Below are 25,296 nucleotides of genomic sequence, written 5' to 3' on the forward strand. Positions count from 1 at the left end.
TTATTCTCTCAATCTAAATGTTTTTACAAATGCGTTACGTGACACGTGTTCACGTCAAGCTCACGCTTCACAGGTGTTACTTGCATAAGCAAACACTAGAAATAAAGAGGATGTCGCAACGGAGGTACCGTTCTTTTAGTTTGGGCACGAGCGTGTAGGCTCTCGTTTGGAACGGAATTCGATCTTCCACGGTAGGTCCGACGAGGGGAAATGAATCATAATCATGGGATGTCGTCACTCCGTGCAAGCACGAAAACAAGTCACGCACGTGAAATTTTCAGCTTATTTAGTGACTGTAGGAGATACGTGCACGGAACCTCAAAGGAGTACGAAAACGGAACTCGCATGTGTACTTGAACTGAATTGAACAATGGCAGTTGAAGACTACTAGTACGTCGCTTAGGGCACCTCAGCGCCGGCGAGAGAGGGGAGTCAGCCGGGAAAGGGGCCCGACCGACCGACCAAAGTTCAGACTCACTCAGACGTGTGTCTGAGTCAGACACACGTAATCATATAAACAAGTAGTACTGGTTACTTCTACTCGACTACGTTACTTGAGACGTGAGGAGCGGCCCGGACAGGACCCACCCCCGGGGTCCCAAAATTTCTCTTGCCGGCCCTGTGTACACTCGTCCTAGTCGTCGGTGGGTTTCACAAAGTCCCAATAGAAGCATGCAATAGAAATAGAAGTAGCAATAGAAGCATGCGCACGTTTACCGGGCGTTTTGCCAGTAGTGCAAGTCGCCATGTATAGAACTCGGCTGTACGTTTCTTTTCGTTACCGCACGAGTGAAAAATGAATGGCGACGGATATGAGTTCCAACTGTCATTATCGCATGTCGCTCCCAGGAAGGTACGGCTGTCATTCACATATGACTGATGAGGATACGGGTGGTTAGGAAAGGGTTACCGCCCTCGCCAAGTCGGCGTAACACATTACGCCAGCTCAAGATGTTGGAGAATCCATTTACTTTACACAGTAGCTTAGTTGAGATTCTCAGAGGGCTCCACGCCAACTTCCATCTTGAGATGATCAGCGTGTGTATTATAATGCCAAAGGAAAGCGGTCCATTGACCTGTCCAAGTACCTGTACATGGACAGGTGCCCGAGCGCTCACAAATTCACCCTGCTATTTTTCTTTTTAGCGTACCTACTGTATTACGGGATACATACATATGGGAAGTAAGCTGGTCTGGCGCGAAAAAAAAAAAAACCTTCTTTAAAAACTGCTAGAACGAGCGAAGCACAGTGGACCGCAGGAAGTTCCGACGGTTTCATACCCCGAGCTTGAGGTTGCAACAAGGTATGAAATCACTGTGGAGCCGTCCAGTGGATATGACACGCTGGAAGCAAGGCATATACGATACGATAACGGTTTCCGAAGCCAATGAGGGTCCAGAACAATGCGGCACAGGAGTGGACTGATACGGCAAGGCTTCATGAGGAGGGTTTCCAATCGGGTCAGACATACGTTCAGAAACCTCCTCCCTCACTCTCGTGCCTCAACAGAACACTGGCACGCGAAAGACAAATCGAAACCACCTCAGAATGTATATTACTCTTACAGGCATGATGTATAAACGCCGAGAAAGCCGAAAGAACGCTTCCTAAATCAGTAAGCTGGTGATATGAGGGCTCAGTCTACGGAAGTTTCTTGAATAGGCTACAGTGCACACCTGCATTTCTACGTACGCTGGAGTTTTAGTGCGTTGGAGGAATTCTACAAAAACGATACGATAAAAGATGTTATCAAATGCAAGCTTAGCAACGCGCTGTCACTCGCTCCAAATAAAGAGGGTGATTGGCTTATCATGTCTTCAGAACTGTTATCGTGAATATCTCCCGATGTACTAAAACTCCTTTTGTTTCGAAGCCCGTCGATAAGCTACTTCCCGATGAAAGCTCGTTAATGAAGCAAAGACCGTCACTGTGTTATCCTCTGAACAGTAGCATGCCATTCTATCTCGGCTAACCTCTCCTCAAACCCATAATCCAACAAACAAACGTGTTCTCAGCATAGCGATGAATATTGGCAAAATATTTTACGAGGAACAACTAATTCGTGCCGTTGTAATGTTGTACTGCCAAAGTTCACACGTTTGGCAGGAGGATTGCACATCGGATTTCATGATCGCAAATGCATTACCTAAGGTATGAGTTCGAGTGCGGTGTGTAAAGCCTTCGACCCCCCCCCCCCCCCCCCCGACTCCCGACAGTTACATTTCAAGGAAACTCCAGTTAGAGAATAATAATATAGGTTAAACGCACATTCGTAGCCTTCGTATCGATATTCGAAAGAAACTCTTCAGTGTACATCACCACACGGCGTACCGCAGCAGTCTTCTACACAGCGCAATCTCCAAGATTAGGTTTCCCTAGTTGACCCGGAGGAGTTTCTAAGGTTTTTAACACCGAAAATGTATATCCCACCTTCCCGTACCAGTGCCCCCACCTTCAATATGCAAATTACGTGCTTTGTTGGGAGAACTCTGCAGAGTCACCCTCGGTATTCGGCCGGTGGCCTGACAGGTCAAACGAGTTGCACGAGAAACGTCCCGGGTCGTTCCTCGTGCTCAGAGCACCGCCCACTTGTGTTTACAGATCCACTGGTCCAATGAAATATTACGTGACACATCACAGAGGCGACAGAAGAATGGAGAAAGGACACTGACTCCTTGAACAATAAAAACGACAAGGAAGAATTTCGGCGCTCCAAAGGTAACAACCTCATCACAGGGCCCGATCACCCCTTGAACCGCCTTCTCGGGCCTAATGCGGCATATATATTTCGATGCACTGGTATCATAGATTAGGTGCAGATCAATTTTACAGTACCTTTGTGTTGAGACACGGCTCGATCGGCGAACGATCGTCGTGAAGCAAAAATACGCTGGAGAAACCTAAATGCGGGGACATTATACGAGACGGTTTTGCCATACCGTGCTTGCGCTAAAACTCCACTGAGCGTACTACGTGTCCTCACATGTCCATCTGATATGCGTAGTAAAGATCGAGGAGCCTGTTGGCTGTACAACTGCAGTTTAGTCTGCAAGCGGACAAAAAATTAGACGAAGACGAGCCCTACTCCTTTTCAGCCGCTTCACTTTTACCAGTGTGAGCATTCACACCCCATGAACGTGAACTATGATGCACACATTCTGAAATTATATAGAAAGTTCGGACGTTAACGAGTGAGCAAAGGGAAAAAAATCCTACGAGCCCGGATTTTTTTCCCTACTTTTTTTTTTTTTTTTTCGTTCTTGCAATCCGCTTCGCATGCCGGATATGCACACAGACACGGAAAATGTTATATGCTGTGGTTGTAAACAAAATCAATGTGAGCATAACACGCACAGAAATATGAAGCGGAAAAGTTGAGCTAAAACGCTGCATGCTGATAGATCAGGAATTGATATCATGCACTGATATTTGGTGTGTACTGACCACTGAGCTCCTTCGTTATCACGTTCTTGGTCGACATAATTCCGCTCACAGCTGCACTTCGTGAAAGTATGTCCGTATGCTGTTGAAATGCACGCTCAAAAACAGAACCATGCCACTAAAATCCGACAACTAATCGGTAAAATTCTTCCACCCCTCATCGCTACCGAGCTGCCATTGCTGCCATTCTCACTGATGGGGGGGAGAGGGAACCAGAGGGAACGGATAGCGGAGCAATATGTGCTACGTATTAAAACTATTAGTTGTGACAGTTGCATAATTAATTGTATGGTTTATTATTTGTTTTTCTTTGATAAAAGTATCACTGATTCAGTTTCAAGTGTTCGTATCTTTCTGCTGTGCTGTTATGGCGTCTACCAGCAGTTTCATGTTCTCGGCGGCGATCTCCAGAAACTTAACCGTTTATAGTAAAAAGCTTCTAACAGGTGAGTAATGTGTTTGTGGGAAAATATAGTACACACCAGCAATGAATTCTCGCTGAATCAAATCAGATTTTGTATGCTGTGACAGGAACGTGGTTCAAGGAAATGAGCCATCAAGGGCCAATCGGGAACTCATTCCTTTCAAACACTATGCCAATATCTTGTAGGAAGAGTGAAGCACTTGTGAATGTCTCTTTTACAGCGTACTGACATTCGAAAATGACGTCGCAGTATGACTCCGCCGTTCGGAGCATCACAGATCATCTAGCATCAAGGGATTTTGCAAGTGCGAGGTCAGTAATATGCGACGATCAGCATCGAGCGCTCATCTACGACTGTGCTTGGGACCTAGTTCTGCCAGCATTGCTAGCACTAGAAGAGGATAAAGACTGTGAACGCAGCGTGAACACGGATGATGGTCAGTGTCTTTTCAAGGAGATCATCAACAGAGGAAAGCCGAAAGAAGTTCTACTCTCTCTTGTTGAGCATTTATCGGAGGTTAAATCAATCTCTGTACTCGCCACTGCTCTGGAAGGAGTGCAGAGTATACTTCTAAGCATGCCAACTAAAAAACGACATTTCCTGCAGTGGGCTCTGCCTTCCATAGAAAAATACCTCACGTCACTTCCAGACCCTCAAAACCAACCCCTGGAAGATGACACCCAGAGGGTGCTTCTGGATGCAGACCCAGCTGTACAAATGATCGTGGGCTCTCTCAAAGCTGTGCACTCTTTCCTGGAGCCTTTTATCCAGGAGGTTAGTCTTGCACGGGGCTCTGCCAGAGATGTGCAGCTGGACATATTGGAACAGAGAAAACAGTTACAGAACCACTTGCTTAGCCTACTGGGCCGCTGCGGTGTACTACACACTTACAGTCCGCCCGAAAAGCCAGAGAGCAACAGCCACGCTTGTGCCGAGAGTTTAGTTCATGCCGTTGCCCACCTGTCATCTGACTTAGCAGCTCTCTCTTTCTCAGACGCCCATAAAGACTGTAAGAACGTGCCAGCCACTTGCGATAAAAGTTCGGGTGATCATTTTGACGAAGACGAGGATAGTGAGGACGAGCGGGTCTTGCACATTGCACAAATATGTCCCGCAACACTGGCGTATCTTCTGTACGCCGAATTCCTGGCACCGGAAAGCGTACCGTGTGTGTACTCCCAGAGGTACATCTTTGAGAAGAACCTTGGAAATGTGATCTTTCTTTTGTCCCACGCAGTGTACGTCGTTAATTACAAAGGAATCGCTCTTTGTGATGCGATTGTTGCGAGACAGTCACGCGGCCAGTATAGTAGCTTGGACTTGGACAATTCTGCGCTGACAACACTGTTCCGCCAGCTTCTCAAAGTAATGGTCACGTGCCCCTGGAAAGACGTCCGTGAGAGATCTGTCAGGGTGTTCTGTAGCTATCTGAAACTATTTGATGCCCATGCAAGATACTCTGTCTACTGTTGCCTGTTGAAGAGAGAAGAACATGCCGGCGTACGCGGCTTCCTTGTTGATCGTTACCGATCTGATTTACATCAATGGAACCGTCCTCCAAAGGAGTCTGAGAACCCATTTGGTGGTTGCAATATTGTCAATTTTTTGCGAATTGTTTGTGTGTTACCCGAGCGTGAAGAGACTGATCTGCTCAATTACAGTGATTGCATCCTTGCTGTCTTGAACTTGCTACGCTATATTGCGTTGACGTCGTTGAAACCATCTAGCCACGATGTAGTCAACAGTGTCCTGCGGATGGCAGAAGTGTACGGTGAACAGCTGAAAAAGGGTTTAGACCTTTCACGAGCCCATTACACATTAAATTTGAAACAAGTTGAAGACAAGGTAGCAGGTGAACTAAAGGATGATTCGGATAGCATGCTGTTGGGAATGGGACTTGGTGCACTCCCTAACCTGCCTCCAGAACAGGAAATAGAAGTGATGAAGTCTGCATTGGCTAGGTTTGACCTCATGGAAAGTGTGCTTGTTCTAGCCCAGGACAGTTTGAAGCTAGTTTCTGGTTCATAGTCTTGCTTGTAACTCCACATACTTTTGCAGGTATTGCTGTGTTTTGTGTTATGCATCACTGTATTATTTACTGGGCTTCAAGAAGTGTCTGCAAGAATACTACCTTTCATTTGGTTGGCTTGTTAGTTTTAAAAAAGTATGGTAGGTCTGCTACCATACCAAACATGTGCCAAGACATGCATTGACAACACAGAAAGTTTCGGATTGAGCCGCGCCATCATCAGATGTACGTGAAGATGTTGCAAAAAATAAAGGTTGTGCTGAGTATACCTGTATGGTATATCTGTTTGTATCAGTCCAGATAAGTCTATTCTGGAACACAAGAAGTCGTCACCGATTTTGCAACTCATTACAAAACTTTGGTTAGTATCATAGGAGTTAATCAGTAATAACCCCTATGGTGCTAACCGAAGTGCATTACTAATTAAATTGAAAAAGTTTCTGCCAGATACTACGTTATTATTATCAGTACCTGTCGAATTAAATTAGATGTCTGCCCTGAAGGCGAATAAATTTTGATAGCATGTTAGCATTGTTCTTGTGCTTTCGTAGTATATAAAAGAGTGAGCTTTGTAGCTCTGAAAAATTTGTAAATTACCTAGAACTACTCACTTCTGTGGTTTAAAATTTGTGCGAAAGTCTGGATTAAAATATGTTGCTCAAAGGGTCTCTGCATTGTACTTTGCACAAAATACCTTTAAGTGATGGTACAGAGAATCCTTATAATACCATGAAATAACAACGTCCGCTTGGAGTGATCAGTCCATTTCCCTTGAGGTGCGTTAGCTATGCCACTCTAACGAGGGATGACGGGCTGTCTTTCTGAGCAACATTGCAGTAAGCATGCAGTCACAACATGATGTGACGCACAAAAGGGACTGTTCTATTCATTGTTCTTCCTCAACACGTACAATCAGGATGCTTTGGACTGTGTAATTTAAATTACATACAAAATATATGCTATGTGGGTAAGGCCACCTAAGCTGTATTAGTTACAATGTGGTCGGCGCGTTGGGCAAGGCAACATTTCTTTCAGATAATCTGATATAAAGGTAAAAGACCATTGTCCACATCAAATCCTTGTCCCAGTCATGTGTTGAGAGTTGGAAATTGACTGGTTTTGAGATCATGGCCCGCCTGCACGAAACCGTTTGAGGGAAATACTCAACAAGTTTTTCACTCAAGCATTAGTGCACCCGATGTGCATTGAGTGAAAAACTCGTTGAGTGTTTCCCTCAAACAGTTTCGTGCAAGCGGGCTCATATGATCTCTGAAAAGACACGTTAAGTAGAACACTGCCTCTCTCTTACCAGGTGTGCCACATCAAGGTGTTGTAACACGCATTGTAAGCTACTCTTCAAGGCCGGCAGTTGATTACGAGAGCCATGAAGCACAGAGCACACAGTCAAAAGATGATCAGTCACAAGAACAGGAAATTACGGACGTCAAAAGCAGCGTCCTGAGAGCAGCCCTCAACTTTGTACCAGAGCATGGGTGGACGCGACAAGCTATTGCAGCCGGTACTGTTCTCTTCATGTATAGTGTTGACTAGACAATGAATAGTAGCAAGTATAACACCGTGGTAAGGGTATGTATGCGATGTCATACCTTCTCCAATAATCGTTGAAGAAGGGGTGATACTGTCTCCTGCTTGTAACACTAATTACCAGCCGGGGACAATCCACACAAGGTACAGCTCTTTTCTTGTGCCTGTGAGGTGGGTAACGACTTCTGCTGATCACGCTTACAATGCCGTAACTTGGATAGCCTACAGAGAAAAGTCAGTGCGGCGAATTTTTCGAGAAAATGCACCTAAAGAAAGCAAAATTTGTAAATTGCTGTATAGTGTGAGCTGCTACAAAACTAAGAAATCAAGTGCAATGAAAATAGGTCTATACTAGTACAATCCAGTCAAAGGGGTCGAGAAGCCATCTGTACTGCATGCGTTCAGTGCACTGTTTGTAGAATTAATGGGAGGACCTCAAGACGAGAGCCGCTGGTATTCCAGACGGAGACTGTTCTTCTTCTGAGCACCGTCCTCTTCATTGGCATGGTATCTAGAAGGATTAGAGGATGACGTGTTAAGGGCTTATGGGTATTGTAGGTACAATGCAAGTAGGTACCTATAATACCCAAGAATCCTTAAATACCATGCCAATGACGAGGACAGTGCCCAGAAGAAGAACAGTCCCTGACAGCTCTCGTTCTGGCGCACTTCCCTTAACATTTCCTTACCTGTTCACTGCATTTTCTACCCTTCTATGTTTGTAGTATATTGTTATTCAAATATGCAATACACTATGCAAGTAGGTCGGCTGTCTGTGCAGCTCCCCAGTTTCCCACTCTTCCCTACTGTCAGTGGGGCCACCTCATTGGTCCCTCTCTCAAATAAGGGGGTAACAGTAAACAGCTCAAGGTTATGAGGTGCACATGGTTTCTTCTGTGGACACATGCAGGGAACCATGCTGGTTTTCGAATATCCCCTTATTCGTAGGCTTATTCCGCTCACAAGGCTGTATTGCTGCTTTGTGAGTGGACAAACACTTCGTCACATGGTTTTTCCAAACTTTGCCCTCTCCCCTGTGCCGAGCCGTGCCAAGACGCGGAACCGCCTCTCTCGAGAAGCGGCTCTCCTTTTTACTCTCGTCTCTTAGCATTGCAGGATTGAATGCTTGCTCAACTCTCTACATGTGCTGTACAACATACGAAGCAATTACTAATGTAATATCAGACACCTGTGATGCTGGGGGTAGCATTCTGGCATGAGACGTGGTTTGTCTGTCATTCTCATGTTTTACCTGATTTGAAGGGGGGGCGGGTTTGTGCATGATTGAGTTCTTCACACACAAGCTTTTGCTATTTACCAATGATCTCAATTGATTGAACAAGAAAGTACAGATATGTCCCACTTATTCAGATGCCTCCATTCCCACCTTCTATCATCTGGCAGGACAAGTGAATTTAATGAGCGAATTTAACAAGATTCTATAAGCCTTGGCATTTTCGATAAGCATGTCGCCAAACCAAGCAAAAAGCACTTCTCAGAGTCCTAAAGGCATAGATATTCGTGCATATTTCACTTGTGATCACGAAGGGTCACTGGAAAGCCATTTTTCCCACAGAACATAATAAATGGTGGACTTATCACCATCAAATCAGCACTTCTTTGGCCTAGACCTGCAGGCTGGAAATGCTTTCTGATGGATAGCCGACGTTCGCATTTCTAGTTTTTGTGCCGAGTAAGATATGGAAGACCTCTTTTGCTCCTGGGGAAACATCGACACTGTCTGTCTGCACAGGTTTGTAATGACTGAGCTCAAGGCAAAGAGGAGTCAAATGGCAAACGGAAGGCTTCAACAATAGGTGACGTTACCTCGGGACAATGCAAATGCCACCAAATGCCAAGGGCAGGGGTCCTCTGGCACATTTCCGGATAAGCACATTAGAATGACACTGGCTCTGGAAAACTGTTGCCAGTAGGCTTACTTCATATTCGGATACAGACAGGGAATTCTGGATAACTGAAAACAAATGCAAGTCCATTTCCAGTTCCACGGAGTGGATAACGAGTTTCACGGTTAACTGTGCTACGGTTAAGCAGGACATGACTGTAATAATTGATGTTCATCTACAGCTTGCATTGCATTTCCAATAAGATCCTCGAGAAACAATGCGGTTTGTCTGCCCTATGTAATGTTGGACTGTACACACCAAAGTTCACATCTTGGTAAACAGATCCATAACTTAAAAACCCGACACTAGGGGACAAAAAAACGACAACACAGACAAAGTCTCAGGTGCTGTTGAGTAAACTTTCAGCTGTGTTTGACACCTTGTCTGTGTTGTCGTTTCTTTGTCCCCTAGTCTCGGGTTTTTAAGTTATGGATCTATACCACCAGCTCGCTTGCTACCTCTCTATCCTCTCGTTATTGGTAAACAGTTTTCAACCTTGAGCTTGTTGACGTGCTGTTGGTGCTATGATATTTCATTTGTACAGGTGCAGACTCCTTGGGATTGTCCAGTGTCTCGCATGGACTATTCCCATCAGGTGGAGTTGATCTTATCACTTTCTACTATCTGTCATGCAACGAAGAACTCGAACGTTACCTGGCCTTGGTACCACAGAGACAGCAGCAGAGGTGTGCACTGGTAGCCAGCAGATGTCACAAAAATTCAAACAAATCATGCTGTGTTTCCATAGGGGAGGAAAGGGCACAAATTCTACTTTCATCAAGGATGCAGTCTTGCAGAGGATACTCATGATAGCACCGCACAAAGATACATGGCCACAAGTAAGACAAGCGCAACTGCTGTCCAAGTTGCAGTCAGTATGCGAGAGAGTGAAGGCTAGAGCGTGAACGAAAATTACAATACCCAAAGAGACAGAAATGGTAATCCTTGCTCATCCCCTCTAGGCAATGGGTAAAATGGCATTACCTACAAATGTGCCGAGAGCATTTGCCAATCTTGGAGATGTTCTGAACATCATCTGGCACTACGCAGGTGACCATTCTGTGGATGTAAGTGGCTCTTGTGCAAAATACTCTTATGTACAGTCAGCCCTCGATTTATGAATGGTTACTGTTTCTAAAGAAAAAGATCTCTAATAAATCGTGGTTTGGAATGAGCGGAAGAGCGTGAAAGTGCTAAAACGATAGGAAATTCATCGTGACATTGGGTTACATTTATTTTTGAAATTACTTCGTAGTAGCACTCTGCACCAAAATATCTCCCATGTTGCTCAGGAGAGACAGCACCATGTCGCTTTGCTCATCACTCCTGTCCTCGAACGCCTGTATTGCACCCTCAATACGTGTTCATTTCAGAGTTCACTCTGAAGTGGCAGCTGCTTGCCCGTCGGGGCCTGGAAAGATGAATCGTCCTATGCGGTGAAGACGTGAATAACCGTTTCTTAGTAACGTAACTTGTGCAGGCCGAACGAACTATTAAGACAGACACAGCATTTAAGCCTCACCAATACCCAAGCGGTGATCTGAAATACCTCGCCTTGTTTGTTGACCTTGCCTCGGTTTGTTCATCAGTACTTCAATGTGAGCATGCATGGAAGACAACGGACAAGAGTGAACGTCTGGTCGTATCTTCATGAACGAGCTCTTGGTATGCGGACGAGAGTGCAATGTCGGCGTAGTGTAATTGGTAGCACACCTGAACGGCAATCTGGGTTTGAGTCCCGCCACTGGCACTCGCTGGCTTTCCGTCAACCGTCATCTTTCACACCTTTTCTTTGTTTGCTCTTTGACAGTGGGGCGCATGATGCTCTACTTTTATGTGTTGGTGACCTGGGCGACTACTTTCCATGTTCATAAATCAAGATAAAAAAAGAGTGGGTTTTTCGAGGTACATCCCAAAAAAGTGTGTTCGCTGTTCGGATATCGAGGGTTCATAAACCGAGGGGTAAAACAAGCGTAGGTGTCTTGTCCCACGAAATACCATTCATAAAGCGAGGGAAATTCGTACTACTACTCCCGTCACACGGGCAGTCTTGAATGATCATTAAAACCAATGGCCATTGAACATGCATGTAGCCCTGCCAAGCGTGTCACCTTCGCAAAGAGCATTGGACCTAATGCTCCCGTTTCAAGGATCATTCAAGACTGCCCGTGTGACAGGGGTATAAATCTAGGGTTGACTGTACGTCTGAAGTAATGAGATCGTACTTTGTGATTCAATATTATAGGCTCGCATGCCAAGATAACAGAGTGGGGCATGCCGTGCTCACCCCCATTATGAAGTTTTTCTATACCACCACGTACAGATCCCGGCAAAAGTTTACGGAGCACCAGCGCGACATATTTCTTGATCACAGCGACACCCTAGCAGCGAACGGGAGTTTACACACTTACTGAGAGGGGCATGGGATACCCAGTCACCTGTGTGTAAGTCTATCTGCTCCCGTTTGCTGCAACGCTATCACTCCGATGACGATATACACCATTCCGGTGTTCCGTAAACTTTTGTTGGGACCTGTACAGTGCGCAGAAGTGACGATTATGTTGTATGACATTGCAGATGAGTTGGTACACGAAGAGGTTGGCCCTTGCAGCCCTCTACAAGAGTACAGAATTGGTTTTTGTCCAAGATAGTACGCCAGAGTACAGCCAGACATTGGAGTTTTTGGACAGGAGGATGAAAGAATTTGCAGCATTTGACAGTTGCACTACGCAGGTGATTGCATTTTTTCCCCTCACAATGCTGTTGCGGCCTTATTGAGCACTGTTGTTAATATATTGCAGTAAGAATATCATGGTGGTCACTCGCTGTCCCACGTTTAGTACTGTCTGCCAAAGCTCAGCTAGAGCAGGAAACATCACAAAACGTCATGTTAAATGAAAGCTGTGTCTATACACTTACCGTACTAAAGATATTTTCTATGTCGTCATTATTTATGCAACGCAAGAAGTTAGAAAACAGTAGAAAGGATAAGGTGGAAACGCTTTGATCACCTCATCGTGTTCTATCAAGCGCTCGGCGTGACCACTCTTCAGAGAATGCATGGTTATGACTGACTGTGGATAATAACGTCACAGAGTCGGTAACACGAAGGAGGGAGAAGCAAGCAAGCACACATTTTTTTGTCGTTATTGTGTCATACGTACAGTATTTTGAGTGTTGCACAATTGCTTTTGCTCTACAGCATGGGCAAAAAAATACAAGAAGCAAAGAAATCTTTTCATGGTGCCTTTAAAGGAGTACAGAGGGCCATCCAAAAAAAATTCAGATTAAGACATCTGATGAAAGTGTGTGTGTCATTATACCGAATAGCGCGAAAGGTTTTGATGTGTGCAATTTGTTTCCCAGAAAAAAACTCACATAAACATGGCTCCGCGCGTTCACCCTTAACTCGCCACTCCAGCTATAACGAGGATGAGGAGGTATGATGCCACGTCACCGATGACGGTATAAGGAGAACTTGTTCTGGTTCGCCGGTCAGTGGGGGTCAGCGCCTTGTCCCTTTGCCGCCGTAAACCAGTTTTGCCAGTTCTCCCGGAGAATTGGGGATAGAAGGAGTGGCCAAAGCATTACCGAGCAAGGAGAAAGGATTTATCAGAACCCCGAACAGCCGAGTAGCAGACAGCATTTCTCTAGGCCAGTCAGCGAGCGTTCTGCTTATAGCGGCAGCGCGAGGTTCCAGGCATATCACAGGCTGGTACTGCTCTTCACCACCGTTGCGCACGGTCGCTTTTTGCAGTGTATGTTAAATCCAATTTGTGCGATAATTATGACTCTGTGGTGTAAATTACTTCGCATGGTGCATCTTACTGGCCTACTTAACAGTTTTATGGGAAGAAAACTGGGTGTTAAAAATGACTTCTGTGCTACTTTAAGTGTGCTCCTGAAGTGGTAATATGGATCCCAAGAATCTTGGGGCTTTAAAAACACAACATACTACACTTCTGGTATTCTACGCATGCACAATAGCCGATTTCAGGAAATCCCAGTGCTCCTTGCGCATGCGTTGCATCCTGGGAGATTACTGTCATGAGGAAGGGAGAACAGTCCTTCACGTTTAGTTTTTGCTGACCTTGACACCTCGTGGACAATCGGCCGAGAGAGGAGAAACCGACCTTCTCCTCCTTTCTGATAAGCAAGTTCCCATAGTTCAAAGCGGCGCTAAGCTCTCTGGGATTTTCTGAAGCCATCTATTCTGCAGCACCCCTCATTCGACTGAGTTGTGCACAGTGACCAAAGTTTGTTTTTTGTTTCATCGCATAATTTGTAGAACGTTTTTGTTTGTAGAATGTTGCAGGCATCTTGTGGAGTGTTCCATACTAGAGCTTTGCACTGGATCGGGCCTACCCAAAAGCCCAAGCCTGGCATGCAGTCCGGGCCGGATAAAGTCTTCGTTGGGCGGGCCAGGGTTGGGCTAGGGTCCCCAAGCTAATACAACAACGGGCCTAGATCAAGCTTAGGTTTGCACTACGACACTGTTAGTTAACCACAGTCAACTTTTATGGCCCATTAATCTGTAGTTGACGGGCTGGGTAGCCTAGAAAATTCTCGAGCTCGAGCCAGGGAACTTCGAAATTCTTTGGGCTTGGGCCTGGTATGGAGTCATCGGGCTGGTAAATCAAAGTTAGGCCAGGCTCGGGTCACACCTAAGAATGTGGCTTGTACAGTGCTCTATTCCACATTATGCCAGCAGATGGATGCGGGTTTTCTGAGCCCACAAAGGTTGAGAATCCCTGATATATTACTAGACTTGTTTCTCCCTTCTTTAGCTCTCCCAGGCTGCCAGCACTGCAAAGGATGTAGTAGAGTCTGGATTTGCCACAGTAAGTCACATGCATGCAATATTGAAAGAGAGAGCATGTGTGATGTTAGCTCGATTATTTTGTTTTTGTATACTGTATAGTGTTTACGGACATGTCAGCTGGTGTCAGCGGGGACGAGCTTTGGAGCAGTGCTGTGATTTGCTGTCCCTTGTAATCATTTGCACAGCTTCCAAGAGAGACCTCCTACACCAGTTGACCTGGCCATACCTCCAGTATAATGTTTTCTTTTTTTCTCTCTCTCTCTTATTTGTAGCTGAAGAACATGATGGGGATGAATACTCGCTAACCACGTCTGCTTCAGTTTCCTGTCAAGTTTGCAAGCTGTTAGAGCATGTATTATATATATTTGTATCAAATTACAGGTAGCTAGACGGACTATAATAAATTGGTTTCTAGTGGCACTTTTCATAACACTGTGTACTGCTTCCTCAGGTCAGTGGATAAAATATGTTTGGAGTGTTTACGCAAGCAGAGTTATCTTCAGGAACATGAATGCTTACAGCTGCAGTTTGTGTACTGTGGTACTGTTGTCACACGGTAGAACTGTGTGATACCTGCAATGTGTGATATTCACAGTGTGGGACAAGGTTTTCCTTAATATTATTAAGGAAAACCTTGCCCCACATGATGACTAATATTATTAATATTGCTCCCTCTAAACTCATATTAAATATAACACGAGTCTCTTATGTTCAACTTCCAAAACTGCCAATACAGCAACTAGGAAATATTCTCGTACGGAAGGTACCAAAAGATTTCTTAGTTCACTTTCTTAGATTAATGACACAAACACTTGTACTGGAAAATTGAAGAACCCACAGGTACCAGAACCAAAAGCCAAACACAGTGAAGAAATTTAATGCCCAGCATTTCTCTTTACCATTACTGCACCAGCCGGTCTTTCTTCAATAACAATTATAAATTAATACTTCATTACTTATTCAAAATGTGGTTTATTGAAAACCTTTTAGGCACATGGTGAATAATTTTGGTAACAAGCATTCGATTTATTCGCTCTTCTAAAATTGCCATTCTTTTACAAACATCTGGCTGCAAATTATTGCTTTGTGTGATCAGGACAACTCCTCATTCTTCTCTGACCATTAAAAACCTTATACAGTCTGTACACTTGTAACCAAAAACAAAGTCCAGCTAAAGAGGGAAAAGCCACTTATGTCTATGTAGCATAAAGCATAGAAGAGCACCTCAAACCATAGAATCATTCATTGACATCATGCGAAATCCTGACCAGTGACATCACTAAACTCAAAGGGTAGATACCCAAAGTGATCCCATGCGAAGTACAAGATCACTACCTCGCACGTTTCAGTTGGTCGGCTCTCCAAATGTGTGGCACATTTAGCCAGTCAGTGAATGCCGCGTCCTTAATTGCCGCTCCTTTATCCAATAGCAATCTTCCACTGGTAAGTTCAAAACGTTGTTACACAGGTATCACAAGTGTTGCTATTAGTTCACAGAACATAACTGCGCACTGCTGAAGACACTGCAGTGTTTATATATACACACACACAAAAAAAAGCCTAAAAACAACAAAAGGAGGAAAAGAAAGGATAAATGCGAAAAAAATCATTGCACCGAGTGGCAGTACGGTGGTCACACTGCACTTAAAATAAGATCAGATTGGCACTAACAACTCTCGAGCATGAATACCACTAACATGCTTTCGAACATCCACAAACACACAAACATCCACATCCACAAACGCTTCGACAGGGCCCACGGCATAAAAATAGTCAAGTGGCTTCAGTACCAGACACCTTTCATGAACGTATGTTGTGCTTCCAATGCTACCCGCTTATCCTGCCTCTCATTTCGCCAAAAAATGGGCTTAACCCGAAAGCGCAAGGCTCCATGCATGCATGATGTACTGAGCCATAGCTATCGAAGTGTCACAACCCCACTAATTGAGCGACTATGCGGCTCCCACTCTCTGCATGTTTTAAGGGACAGTTGACAGCATTCTCACTATGCCACATGTTGATTGAGAAGTTGTACATTGCTTTCTGTCTGTTGACGCTGAACAACACTCTGTCTCTTGTCGTAAAGGGATGGTCCGTAACTACTAATTGGGAAAAGGGCTCACGCTATGGTTGGGTATGGAGTGCATATATGGCACAGAGACATAACCATGGTTCCCACCTAATTTTTCAACAAATTGTTCAACAAAAATTCGAGTGTCTTTGAAGGACCCTTTAAAGGTGGCAAGAACTCCTATCTGCAGGTATTTAGATACGGGTGTAATATTGACAGAATGGCGTAAATGCAGGCTAGCTGGTGGATAAATTCCATGATAGGCAAGCCTGAGTGATGAGACACGTAAACAAACACAAACACGAAGGCTCACCAGCAAGACGTTTAGTTAGCAAGAAGGTGTAATATTGTTCTGCGCTTCGTAATTCATTTGCAATTTATTGTCCAATACTTTTCCTTCGTAACGTGTGCAGCATTAATACAAAAACACACTTTTTTTTTTTGGCTATGGGCGAGTAGACGCACTGCCGTCCAGATACCTCTATCCATTGTTACGTCATTTGAAGAATTGTAGCACCCAATCAGACGCCAACGCGGAGGTACACAACGTTCTCCTCTACTCTCTTAAAAATGAACTTCACCACATAGCACGCTCCTAGCCAACCATCATCCTGAATGAAAACGTTCTCGTCCCCGATTTGTTGAAAACGGGAGACGGAGCCTATTTTGTATCAATTATGCAGTACATAATGGCTACATAACAGGCTCCACCTCCCATTATCAATAAATCGGGCGAGAACATTGTCATTCGGGATTATGGTTGGCTAGGAGTGTGCTATATGTGGTACATACCTATCGGATTCATCTATACAAAAGGTGTCATAGCCAACAAGTTAAAATCGCCGTTTGGAGCCGACACAGTCAGCGGGCTAGCTTGGTAGAGTTCATAGCCACTTTAAGGTTCAGCCGTCATTTCGCCGGGATGTAAAACGTAGCCTATGGCCAGGACTTCAATATTTCGCAAAAACATTTCTAAGCTGCAGGTACCACACAACTGAATACATGGGGACTGTGCAAAAGTAATCTGTTCACAAATGTGCTTACGGACTTCTGAACGTTAAAGACCACTGAACAGAAAGGAAGGTCGTTTCCCGCACTTCTGGTTTCCGTGGCTAGTGGACCTTTTTCACAACGGCTTATGCGCATGACCTTGAGGCGCCGGAGAGGATTATCTCAGTCTTCATTAGATGGCGCAGTATGGGGACAACAAAAGTGGGGACCAATGGGGAGGCCGCATAAACGGCTCGAGCTCGTCGGTCCCACTCCGGACCGGTTTTGGTCCGGGTAGGCGGAAATTGCACTGCAGCTCCACGAGAATGGAAAAAAAAGGAATGCAAAACCAAGGGTTTTCAAGGACTGTGGAAAATTCCAGGGTTTTCCCTGACCTTGAAAACAGCATTTTCAAATTTCAGGGTATTCAAGGGTTTCGAGGACCAGTGGGAACCATGGTAACACCACAAGGGAGAAAGAGACGTACTAGTAGAAGCGTGTACCCCACCACGTGGTGTGCGAAGGATGACAGCTTCCTGAGCACAAGGAAGTCCGTACAAGTTTACGTTCTAAGATGCAGTACATGAATTCATGTGCTGATACCGCACTGTACATATCACATTAGTTGAAAGCTTGATACGGATGTTGATGGTGGGGGGGTTCCACATAGCAGCTTTCCGAGGTGGGGAAGCGTGTGCAAAACAGAAAAAATGTGGCACAAACTTGTGAGCAGCTATGTTGCGTTTTGCAGCTTCCAATATTGGACCTATTGCTGCACAAGCACTCAGCAGTGCAATGGCTGGAGTAACACGATTGCTTTGCAACACATCTTGCATTTGAAGTTTATACATTGCTCAACCTTGGCCCCAACCTTCAGAGGAAATTTTCGGTTATTAACTAGAACAGGTAGGTGTGGTAATACTTTACACCTGTGTCTAGTTTCAAACACGTTCTACACATATTGGACTAAAATCGCTAAAAACCTGTGTGCAGGGCAACACTTAAAAGGGTGACACAAGACGCAACTGACCCTGGTTTGTCAGTTCAGTGCTGCATCTTGTGTCATCCTTTTAAGAGTTGCCCTGCACAGTGGTTCTTAGCGATTTTAATGTGGAACAAAACAGCCCAATTTTTAACGATTGTTCAACACATTGCACATGACTGGGCCAAACTAGATACCAGAACATGACATCTAAAAGAAGAAGAAAAAAGTTATTGTCAACATCACACCACACTGTTTCACCACTGAAAGCATTAAAATAGCATTCTAAACACGCACAATCTGCTGAGAAACACAGGCAAAGAATAAAAACCTGTCAATGTCGTCAAGAATAAATACAAACAATGACGTAACCCAATAAAATATGCTTCAGCTTTAGTTAATTGCAACCAAAGGTACTTGCACTTAAAATACAGTTATCGGAGCAAGATTTCCTCTTTGCACCTCTGACTCGCCTCTTAAGTGTATTGCCAGCTCCTACATAAAAATGTGGCGTTTTACTTTGTCACATTTTGACAAACATATTATTTCACCTTCGTGGCAATAATAAATTCTTTGAATATTGCAAGTCCCACCGTGACGAACATGTTGGCGCAGTTTTTGTGTTTTAGACAATATAGTTGGTACTCTTCTCAGTTCTACAATACCGGAAGTAAGCAACACTCATCCTTTAACATGGCTACAAGCAGAGCAGCTCTTCATCTAAATGCCATGTTTTGGTGATGTCGACTTCCACAGTGAAGTTATTTTGTTTTTGTTTTTTTGTCTCCATGTGGTTTCACCACTGCAATACGTGCGTAAATCTGCTAAACGTGCGCAGCTTTTAAAAAAGTGCAGCAATCGGGTACTTTTGTAACAACTAGATTGCTTTGTAACGAAATTTACCGGAATTAGTAGATGCACAATAACACATGCATCTAGTATTTGTTTCTACAACAGCACTAAAGAAAACATGCGCCCCAATATTTCTGAGCTCTGGGAGCAGCTCTCTGTCCCCTTCACACACGCTGCAAGTAATGAAGCAATATCCATCACAATGTGTCACCACGTGATTGTGCCAAAGCAGAAAAACTAGGGCAAGTTGTACATGTTGGCAATTCCATGGACGAGTATAGCATCAGAAACAGTAAACAACAAAGCATGTCGCACAAATTCACCTGTATGCGGTGCATAGACATGGCTTGAGTGACAAGAACAAACGCCAGCAGTGTATAGTCATTACTTGTACTACTGGCAAAAGGAAACAGGATCAAATTATTTTGAACTCTACAAGTAGGTGCACAAGCACAGCCAACAGAGAACCAGTAACATCCTTCAACAATGCTGCCCCAAACTTCTGTTCCTTACCCAAGAACAAACAATGAGGTACACAGGTTTAGTTGGTCTCTGTATTCTCCCCCCACTGTTAGAAAACACTTACGGCAGATATCCTCCACTGGATATTGCGACATGTGGCATCCGTTATTACACATTTGTCGTTCACCGTTCTTATTGAAGAGAGCTTTTGTTTTCATTAGACGCACATACTGCAGATAAAATTAATTCGGCCCGTTTTATAGTAATAAGGCGGTACAACCCATCCCAAAAATTTGTAGGTAACGTTTCCTTGAGCACAAGGAGAAGACACAAAGGGACAAACTTGAACCAGCAAAATGAAACATTTATTCCACAAGAAGCACTCCAGGTATGGGAAAGGAGGTCAACCAAAGATCTCCTTTCCCATACCAGGAGTGCTCCTTATGGAATAAATGTTTCATTTTGCTGGTTCGAGTTTGTCCCTTTGTGGCTTCTCCTCACGCTCAACGAAATGTTACCTACAAGTTCATTACGAGGGACAGAGAAATAGGAGGTAAGCTAGCTGGTGCGGATGCGATGAGGGAAACACCACCTTGCGTTTGAGGAGTAAGCGCAGGGACACGCACTAGGGTAACACGGAAAAACATGCAAGTCTCGTCTGTTCCTTCCCTGTTTTTTTCGTGTTCCCCTAGTCTCTGTCGCTGTGCTTACTCCTCAAACTCCAGGAGATGTTTCGCTCATCAAGTTCATCACCCCAGCTCCTTCTCTGCTCATCCCAAGAATGTTCACACAGTTTACCATTTCGAACTTCTGCATTTGGGCTTGCCATACCCCAATCTCAAGATGCCTGGAGTACTTGAACAGTATAGGACTGGTCACTCGCTCTCTGGATAAGAGAGCTTGTAGGTATGCCAGAAGGAATTCCTTAGGCACATATACGAGGGGTAAAGTGACAAAGCCTGTCACCAGCATTGCAAAAGTAAGTGGACAATGGATCAGAGAACTGCTAGCGGCCTACTCTTAGTAGTGTCCTTCCTCAATGTACCCCTTGATCCTGGATGGAAGTGGTAATCGCTGAATGTGGTCAAACCTTGTGTATTGTCGAATTATAAACCTGCATAAGTACTGCAGTGACCTTACGTGTGTTAGCCTAGACACTGGCTTTATGAGGCGCACTGGAAATGACGGCACTCCTGGGTTACGACCCCTGGAGTAACAGAACACTCCAGACTGGGAGTAATTCATAGACTCCTCAATTAAGTCCACAATGGAGGCTCGGCCTCCCGGTTCTGATTGCGCGTAGAAACTAAACAGGCCACTACAATGCTCAATGCGAGTATGTAAGGTTTTTCCATACGACTTGAAGCTCAGGCTGAGAAGGTAACGATCGTCGGAGCTGTCTCGGACGAGGAATGCACCGTCCGGTTGGTCTGCTAACTTCTCTTCAGCCTCACTGCGCGTGATGGGGCCCCAGTACCAGCCAAACTTGGACAACTTGAAAAGTTCCTGAGTAAGGCTGTTTATGCGAAAGTCTACAGTTAGATTTCGTGGCATGTTGACCAGGTCAACAGCAGCGTTTGGCTGATTGTGATTAGCTCGATGACTACGAGTACTACAGGATGCGCCAACTGCAGGAGCCGGCCGGTGGCACTCGACCTTTCCCGAAACATAATTGTCGTTTGCATCGCTGGACGAAGTGGCACATGGTGGGCTGGAGGTTTCAACTGATGCTCTGCGTTGGATGTTATCGTGTTCTTGGTCTGGAGTAAGAACTGTGCTCGTTCTAGTTTCAGGTGCTACTTCACTTGTATGGCTTGCATCCAAGTTCGCGCAATCATGACCACTACTTTTTCTGTCATCTCCAGTTAGCAACGCTTTGCGCTTGCATCTGCGAAAGTGACATCGAAGGGCTTTAAAAATGCTGGGCTTAGCTTCGCTTTTTGAAGGCGTTTCAAAACAAGACAGGTGGCTGCAGTCATCTTTTTCATCGTCCGTTTCGTTCCTTACCAAGTCGCCATTTGCACTGGCCCGGCCCAGTCCTCTGCTTCCAGAGGAGCTTTTACGGCAGAGAACCATTTTCTTCATGCCTAGCCGGAATCGTTTCTTGAAATTATCTTCACAGCACATGAAGCGATTGTTCCTGAGCTGGTGTCAAAGACAATGCCATCGTATAACAAAAGGAAAGCCTGCATTCACTCATCGCTACATTCCCATTGCAAAAACTCCAAAACTGCAACAAACTGGCAAATTAGAATTAGAACCTTAGTAGCACTGCGCATGCGTGACTAGAACACGTTGCCAGACGTAAAGCGTATTGCACTCAAAGACACACGTGTGTGGTGTGGATTCGAAATCAATCATATAAAGAGAAGAGAAGTGAATGCAGACTGCATGTTGCACGCTGCTACCCTTGCCAAAAGCAGTCCTCGCCAGGCCAGAAAACAAAAAGTCAAATTGAATTTCACGCGGCATCCTTCTCCACTGAAATGAGAAGTTGCCGCCGTGACCACCTGCCCGTCGGCTTTTGATGCACGACCCGATCCATTGCGAACATTTGGCCCAAAGCAGTTTTCCAAGACGTTCCATATCCAGACCTTCTGTGGTACGAGAGATGATGACAGCTTTGTCATTTACTGGTACCGCGTTCTATGCGCTTTACTCTTTGACATAGACGGGGGGGGGGGGGGCATAAGAGTGCGGTTCGGGAGGGTTGGTAGTATGCAGGCGCGGATCTAGGGGTGGGAGTGGGGGTCCAGGGGTCCGGACCCCCCTCAATTCCAGACTTGAACATAGGGTTCAGTGGACCAATCCCAGCATGCACGTGGCACTTGTCCATATAGCGGACCCCCCCCCCCCCCCTCGGGAAAATCCTAGATCCGCCCCTAGTAGTATGGGCAATGAAGAATGGAGTAGTGTATCGCCCCTGGCAACGAAACACCCCATTCATCATTTCAAAATCGTCTGACGCATCCATAAATCATTTCGTGCTGTGAGGATTATGTGGCGTAACTGATAGGCCAGAGAGTTTGGTAATGGGATTTGTTCCTTGTGCCAAAAGGGTCAACACTTGGTATGTGACTGAACTGATGTGACTGAACTCAGAACTGATGTTCTGAGGCTGGAACAACATAGAAAAGACAAATACATACAAAGCTTCAATTTGCCTAAGAAATTGGTATGTAATTGTAATTGTATGTAATGTATGTAATGTAATTGTATGTAATGTAATTGTATGTAATGTATGTAATGTAATTGTATGTAATGTAATTGCATGTATTTGATTGGCCAACAACTGCCCAAATATGTTCCCCAGGTTTGGATTCACATGCAAAATACGGGTTTCTTTTTGTTTTGTTTTTTGCTGTTATTTGTGCGCCATTTACTTTTCTTGACGTGGGATGTGAATGGCTGATACAAGCACTCTGATACAAGTGATACGCGCCACTGGCACCCGTCTTTAGCTCTGTGGCCAGCGTGAGTGCCGTATACCCGTATACCCCACCAAATGTATATCTAAACAGGTAGTGAAGACTGCAGAATCACGCCATGAAATTATGAATAACCTATTAGTACGCGAACAAGCCACGCCCATGTTGTGAAGTTTTTGTGTTTACCATTGTACCTTCTACTACTACCAACACCCAGGATCGCTCGCGCCTCATGCTGGTAGCTTTGTCAATGGGTCTGATTTGGTATTTTGGCTTGTTTTCGCTACCATTTAGATATACCTTGCCCCACCTACCTCACATCGGCACTGGGGGTGAGGGGTAAGCGTCTCAGTATCTCACGTGGTCACAATTAGCGAACTGGATGGAACATATACTGAAATAGACACTGTGTGGGGCACGTTCATCAAGTGTATAGTGGAGCCGTGCATCTGCAAAGAGTCAAGTATAGCGAACAACTTTCTTGCATGCTTTCATGTGAAATACTGTGTTTGTAATTCAGACTGTCGTCTCCAATATGATGACCTGTGCGGAGCTGTAAAACTAGCTGGTTTACTCTGATGCCGCTCGTTTGCTTCCTAGTCATTTTTTCATTGTTTACTCTGTCGCTCGAAAAGTGTTACTCGTAAATACTTTGCACAGACAGCAGCACGCGAACGTTGAAAACACCTAATGCTCTCAACTGAATCTTAATAACTTCTGACCAGGTGCTTTATCTCCACCAGATATATTTGATATATTTTAGGGACTGTTACGAGTTTGACCAAGGTATAGCCAAGGTATGCGTGCCATACATGGTTGCCAAGCTATTGCCTTTCATTGTCTGACAGAAGGCTGACATATCGAAAAAGTTGCTTTGTTGGCCAAGCAACCTGCTGCCACACATATTTACTGTATTTACCATATGCTTGCCAACAATGCGCCAGGCCAGTGTGGGACATTGCTCTGTATTTCTGAACTTCATTTAATTTTATATTTTTCATTGAATGTCGACGCTGTTTGCAAACCACAGCAAGTGCATTCCTCACGATGCGTTATGCACCTTTGAAAACTTCACATCGCGCTTTGTCCGAAAACAACTTGAATTACTCAATACATTGGCCGAAATCAGGCCAACGTGTTTGTACCATACATGGCACCCAATCATTTCCCAAACTTTGGTGTGCCAAACTTTGGCCAACCTCAAATTTTACTTTGTTGGCAAAATAACCTGTTGGCCAAAGGCCTACCAGACCCCTGCCAACCTCCATTGGCCACTGTTTGCTTGTATGGGAACTTTACATGCGGGGGAGGAGTTCAACCTCGTTTCCCTCTCCCAAATGTACTACCAAAGGTAAGGTTTCGTGGGGAGAGGACTGTCAACGCCCCCCCCCCCCCTGGCTACGCCCCTGCAATACAAAGTTATACTCGTAAAAGCAATGAGTGCGGGCATGCAAATTCCTACCCGCAACCGCACCCGCGGGAGCACGACTCCGCACCCGCAGCAATATGTCATTGGTGCAACCCGCATCCGCATATACCGAGGCGTACCCGCCAATGTACCCGCAGTCCAATGCATACGCATGCTTCAGTTATACCACAGATTTATTCATGCTGGGGGTGTGTCCGTTAGCGAGCCACGTTTCCAACGGTGGCGACTGCTTACATGGTTGCCAGCTTACTAACGCGAAGCGTATCAGTCGTGGTGTCGAAAGATAACAAATTTAGCCCTATTTGGCAAACATATTCAAAGAGTGACAACAATTAACAACCTGGCCCTCCCTCTCTCGCGTAGAACGCGGTTCCAGTAAATGACAAAGCTGTCATCATCGTACGCTCCACGAAAGATCTGGATATGGAACGTCTTGGAAAGTATTTTGGGCCAAATATTCGCAAGGGATCGGGTCGTACACCAAAAGCCGACGGGTTGGTTTTGCGTATACAGTGTTAATATGACCCCCGATAATCTGACATACGCGCTTTACGACCATACTGCTTGGGAACAATTTAGTGAAACCTCTGCAAATCCCCCTCGTTAATATGACAATTCCACATTATTATGACCAAAATTTTCGGGAACGACCATGGTCATAATAACGAGGGTTCACTGTACCCGCGTAATCCGCAGAGGTAGTGCGGGTCTACGCACCCCTTACCCGCAACCTGAATGACACAGAAATGTGTACCCGCGAAGAACAAATTTCCGCGGGTATACCCGCACCGTAGTATCTCATCATCGAGCTCTCTCACCGCGCATTCATGTTTAATCTGAGATACGGTACTCAAGTTGCTGTACAAGTCTGAAAGCCAGCCATTCAGCCGAGCAGGATCCCTCCCTTCAGCC

The 25,296-nt window shown here is 45.0% G+C and overlaps 3 protein-coding genes across 8 annotated transcripts in view; 1 reads left to right on the forward strand and 2 right to left on the reverse strand.

Annotated features, from left to right (window-relative positions):
- LOC135378331 (F-actin-uncapping protein LRRC16A-like) overlaps nucleotides 1-3,627 on the reverse strand; it is an 83,000-nt gene extending 79,373 nt beyond the window's left edge. For all 4 annotated transcript variants that reach the window (XM_064611344.1, XM_064611343.1, XM_064611341.1 and 1 more), the window contains exon 1: nucleotides 3,446-3,627. In XM_064611344.1, coding sequence (XP_064467414.1) covers nucleotides 3,446-3,482 — 37 coding nt within the window. In that variant the 5' untranslated portion in view covers nucleotides 3,483-3,627. The remainder of the gene's footprint in view (nucleotides 1-3,445) is intronic.
- Nucleotides 3,628-3,712: 85 nt separating this feature from the next.
- On the forward strand, nucleotides 3,713-14,590 carry LOC135378333 (ubiquinone biosynthesis protein COQ9, mitochondrial-like). Of its 3 annotated transcripts, XM_064611346.1 has the most exons (9): nucleotides 3,810-3,888; nucleotides 4,088-4,303; nucleotides 7,209-7,415; nucleotides 9,893-10,034; nucleotides 10,097-10,187; nucleotides 10,311-10,415; nucleotides 11,926-12,081; nucleotides 14,136-14,189; nucleotides 14,443-14,590. In XM_064611346.1, exons 2-9 carry the CDS (start codon nucleotides 4,105-4,107, stop codon nucleotides 14,473-14,475), a joined length of 987 nt encoding a protein of 328 aa, XP_064467416.1. In that variant the 5' UTR covers nucleotides 3,810-3,888; nucleotides 4,088-4,104; the 3' UTR covers nucleotides 14,476-14,590. The 3 variants fall into 3 exon arrangements, with proteins under 3 accessions (XP_064467417.1, XP_064467416.1, XP_064467415.1); XM_064611347.1 differs by lacking the exon at nucleotides 4,088-4,303 and having other exon boundaries at nucleotides 3,713-3,888; XM_064611345.1 differs by lacking the exons at nucleotides 7,209-7,415; nucleotides 9,893-10,034; nucleotides 10,097-10,187; ... (2 more) ...; nucleotides 14,136-14,189; nucleotides 14,443-14,590 and having other exon boundaries at nucleotides 4,088-6,164.
- A 983-nt stretch (nucleotides 14,591-15,573) lies between these two features.
- LOC135378335 (suppressor of cytokine signaling 5-like) lies at nucleotides 15,574-21,818 on the reverse strand. Its single transcript, XM_064611349.1, has one exon. The coding sequence runs from the start codon at nucleotides 21,652-21,654 to the stop codon at nucleotides 20,548-20,550; it is 1,107 nt and encodes a 368-aa protein (XP_064467419.1). The 5' UTR covers nucleotides 21,655-21,818; the 3' UTR covers nucleotides 15,574-20,547.
- Nucleotides 21,819-25,296: the final 3,478 nt, after the last annotated feature.

This window comes from Ornithodoros turicata, chromosome 1 (assembly GCF_037126465.1).
Source record: "Ornithodoros turicata isolate Travis chromosome 1, ASM3712646v1, whole genome shotgun sequence".
NCBI lineage: Eukaryota > Metazoa > Arthropoda > Arachnida > Ixodida > Argasidae > Ornithodoros > Ornithodoros turicata.

Bases quoted from the DNA above. Each gene is read 5' to 3' on its own strand.
- LOC135378335 (XM_064611349.1), bottom strand. From the start codon at position 21,654: ATGTGCTGTGAAGATAATTTCAAGAAACGATTCCGGCTAGGCATGAAG.
- LOC135378333 (XM_064611345.1), top strand. From the start codon at position 4,105: ATGACGTCGCAGTATGACTCCGCCGTTCGGAGCATCACAGATCATCTA.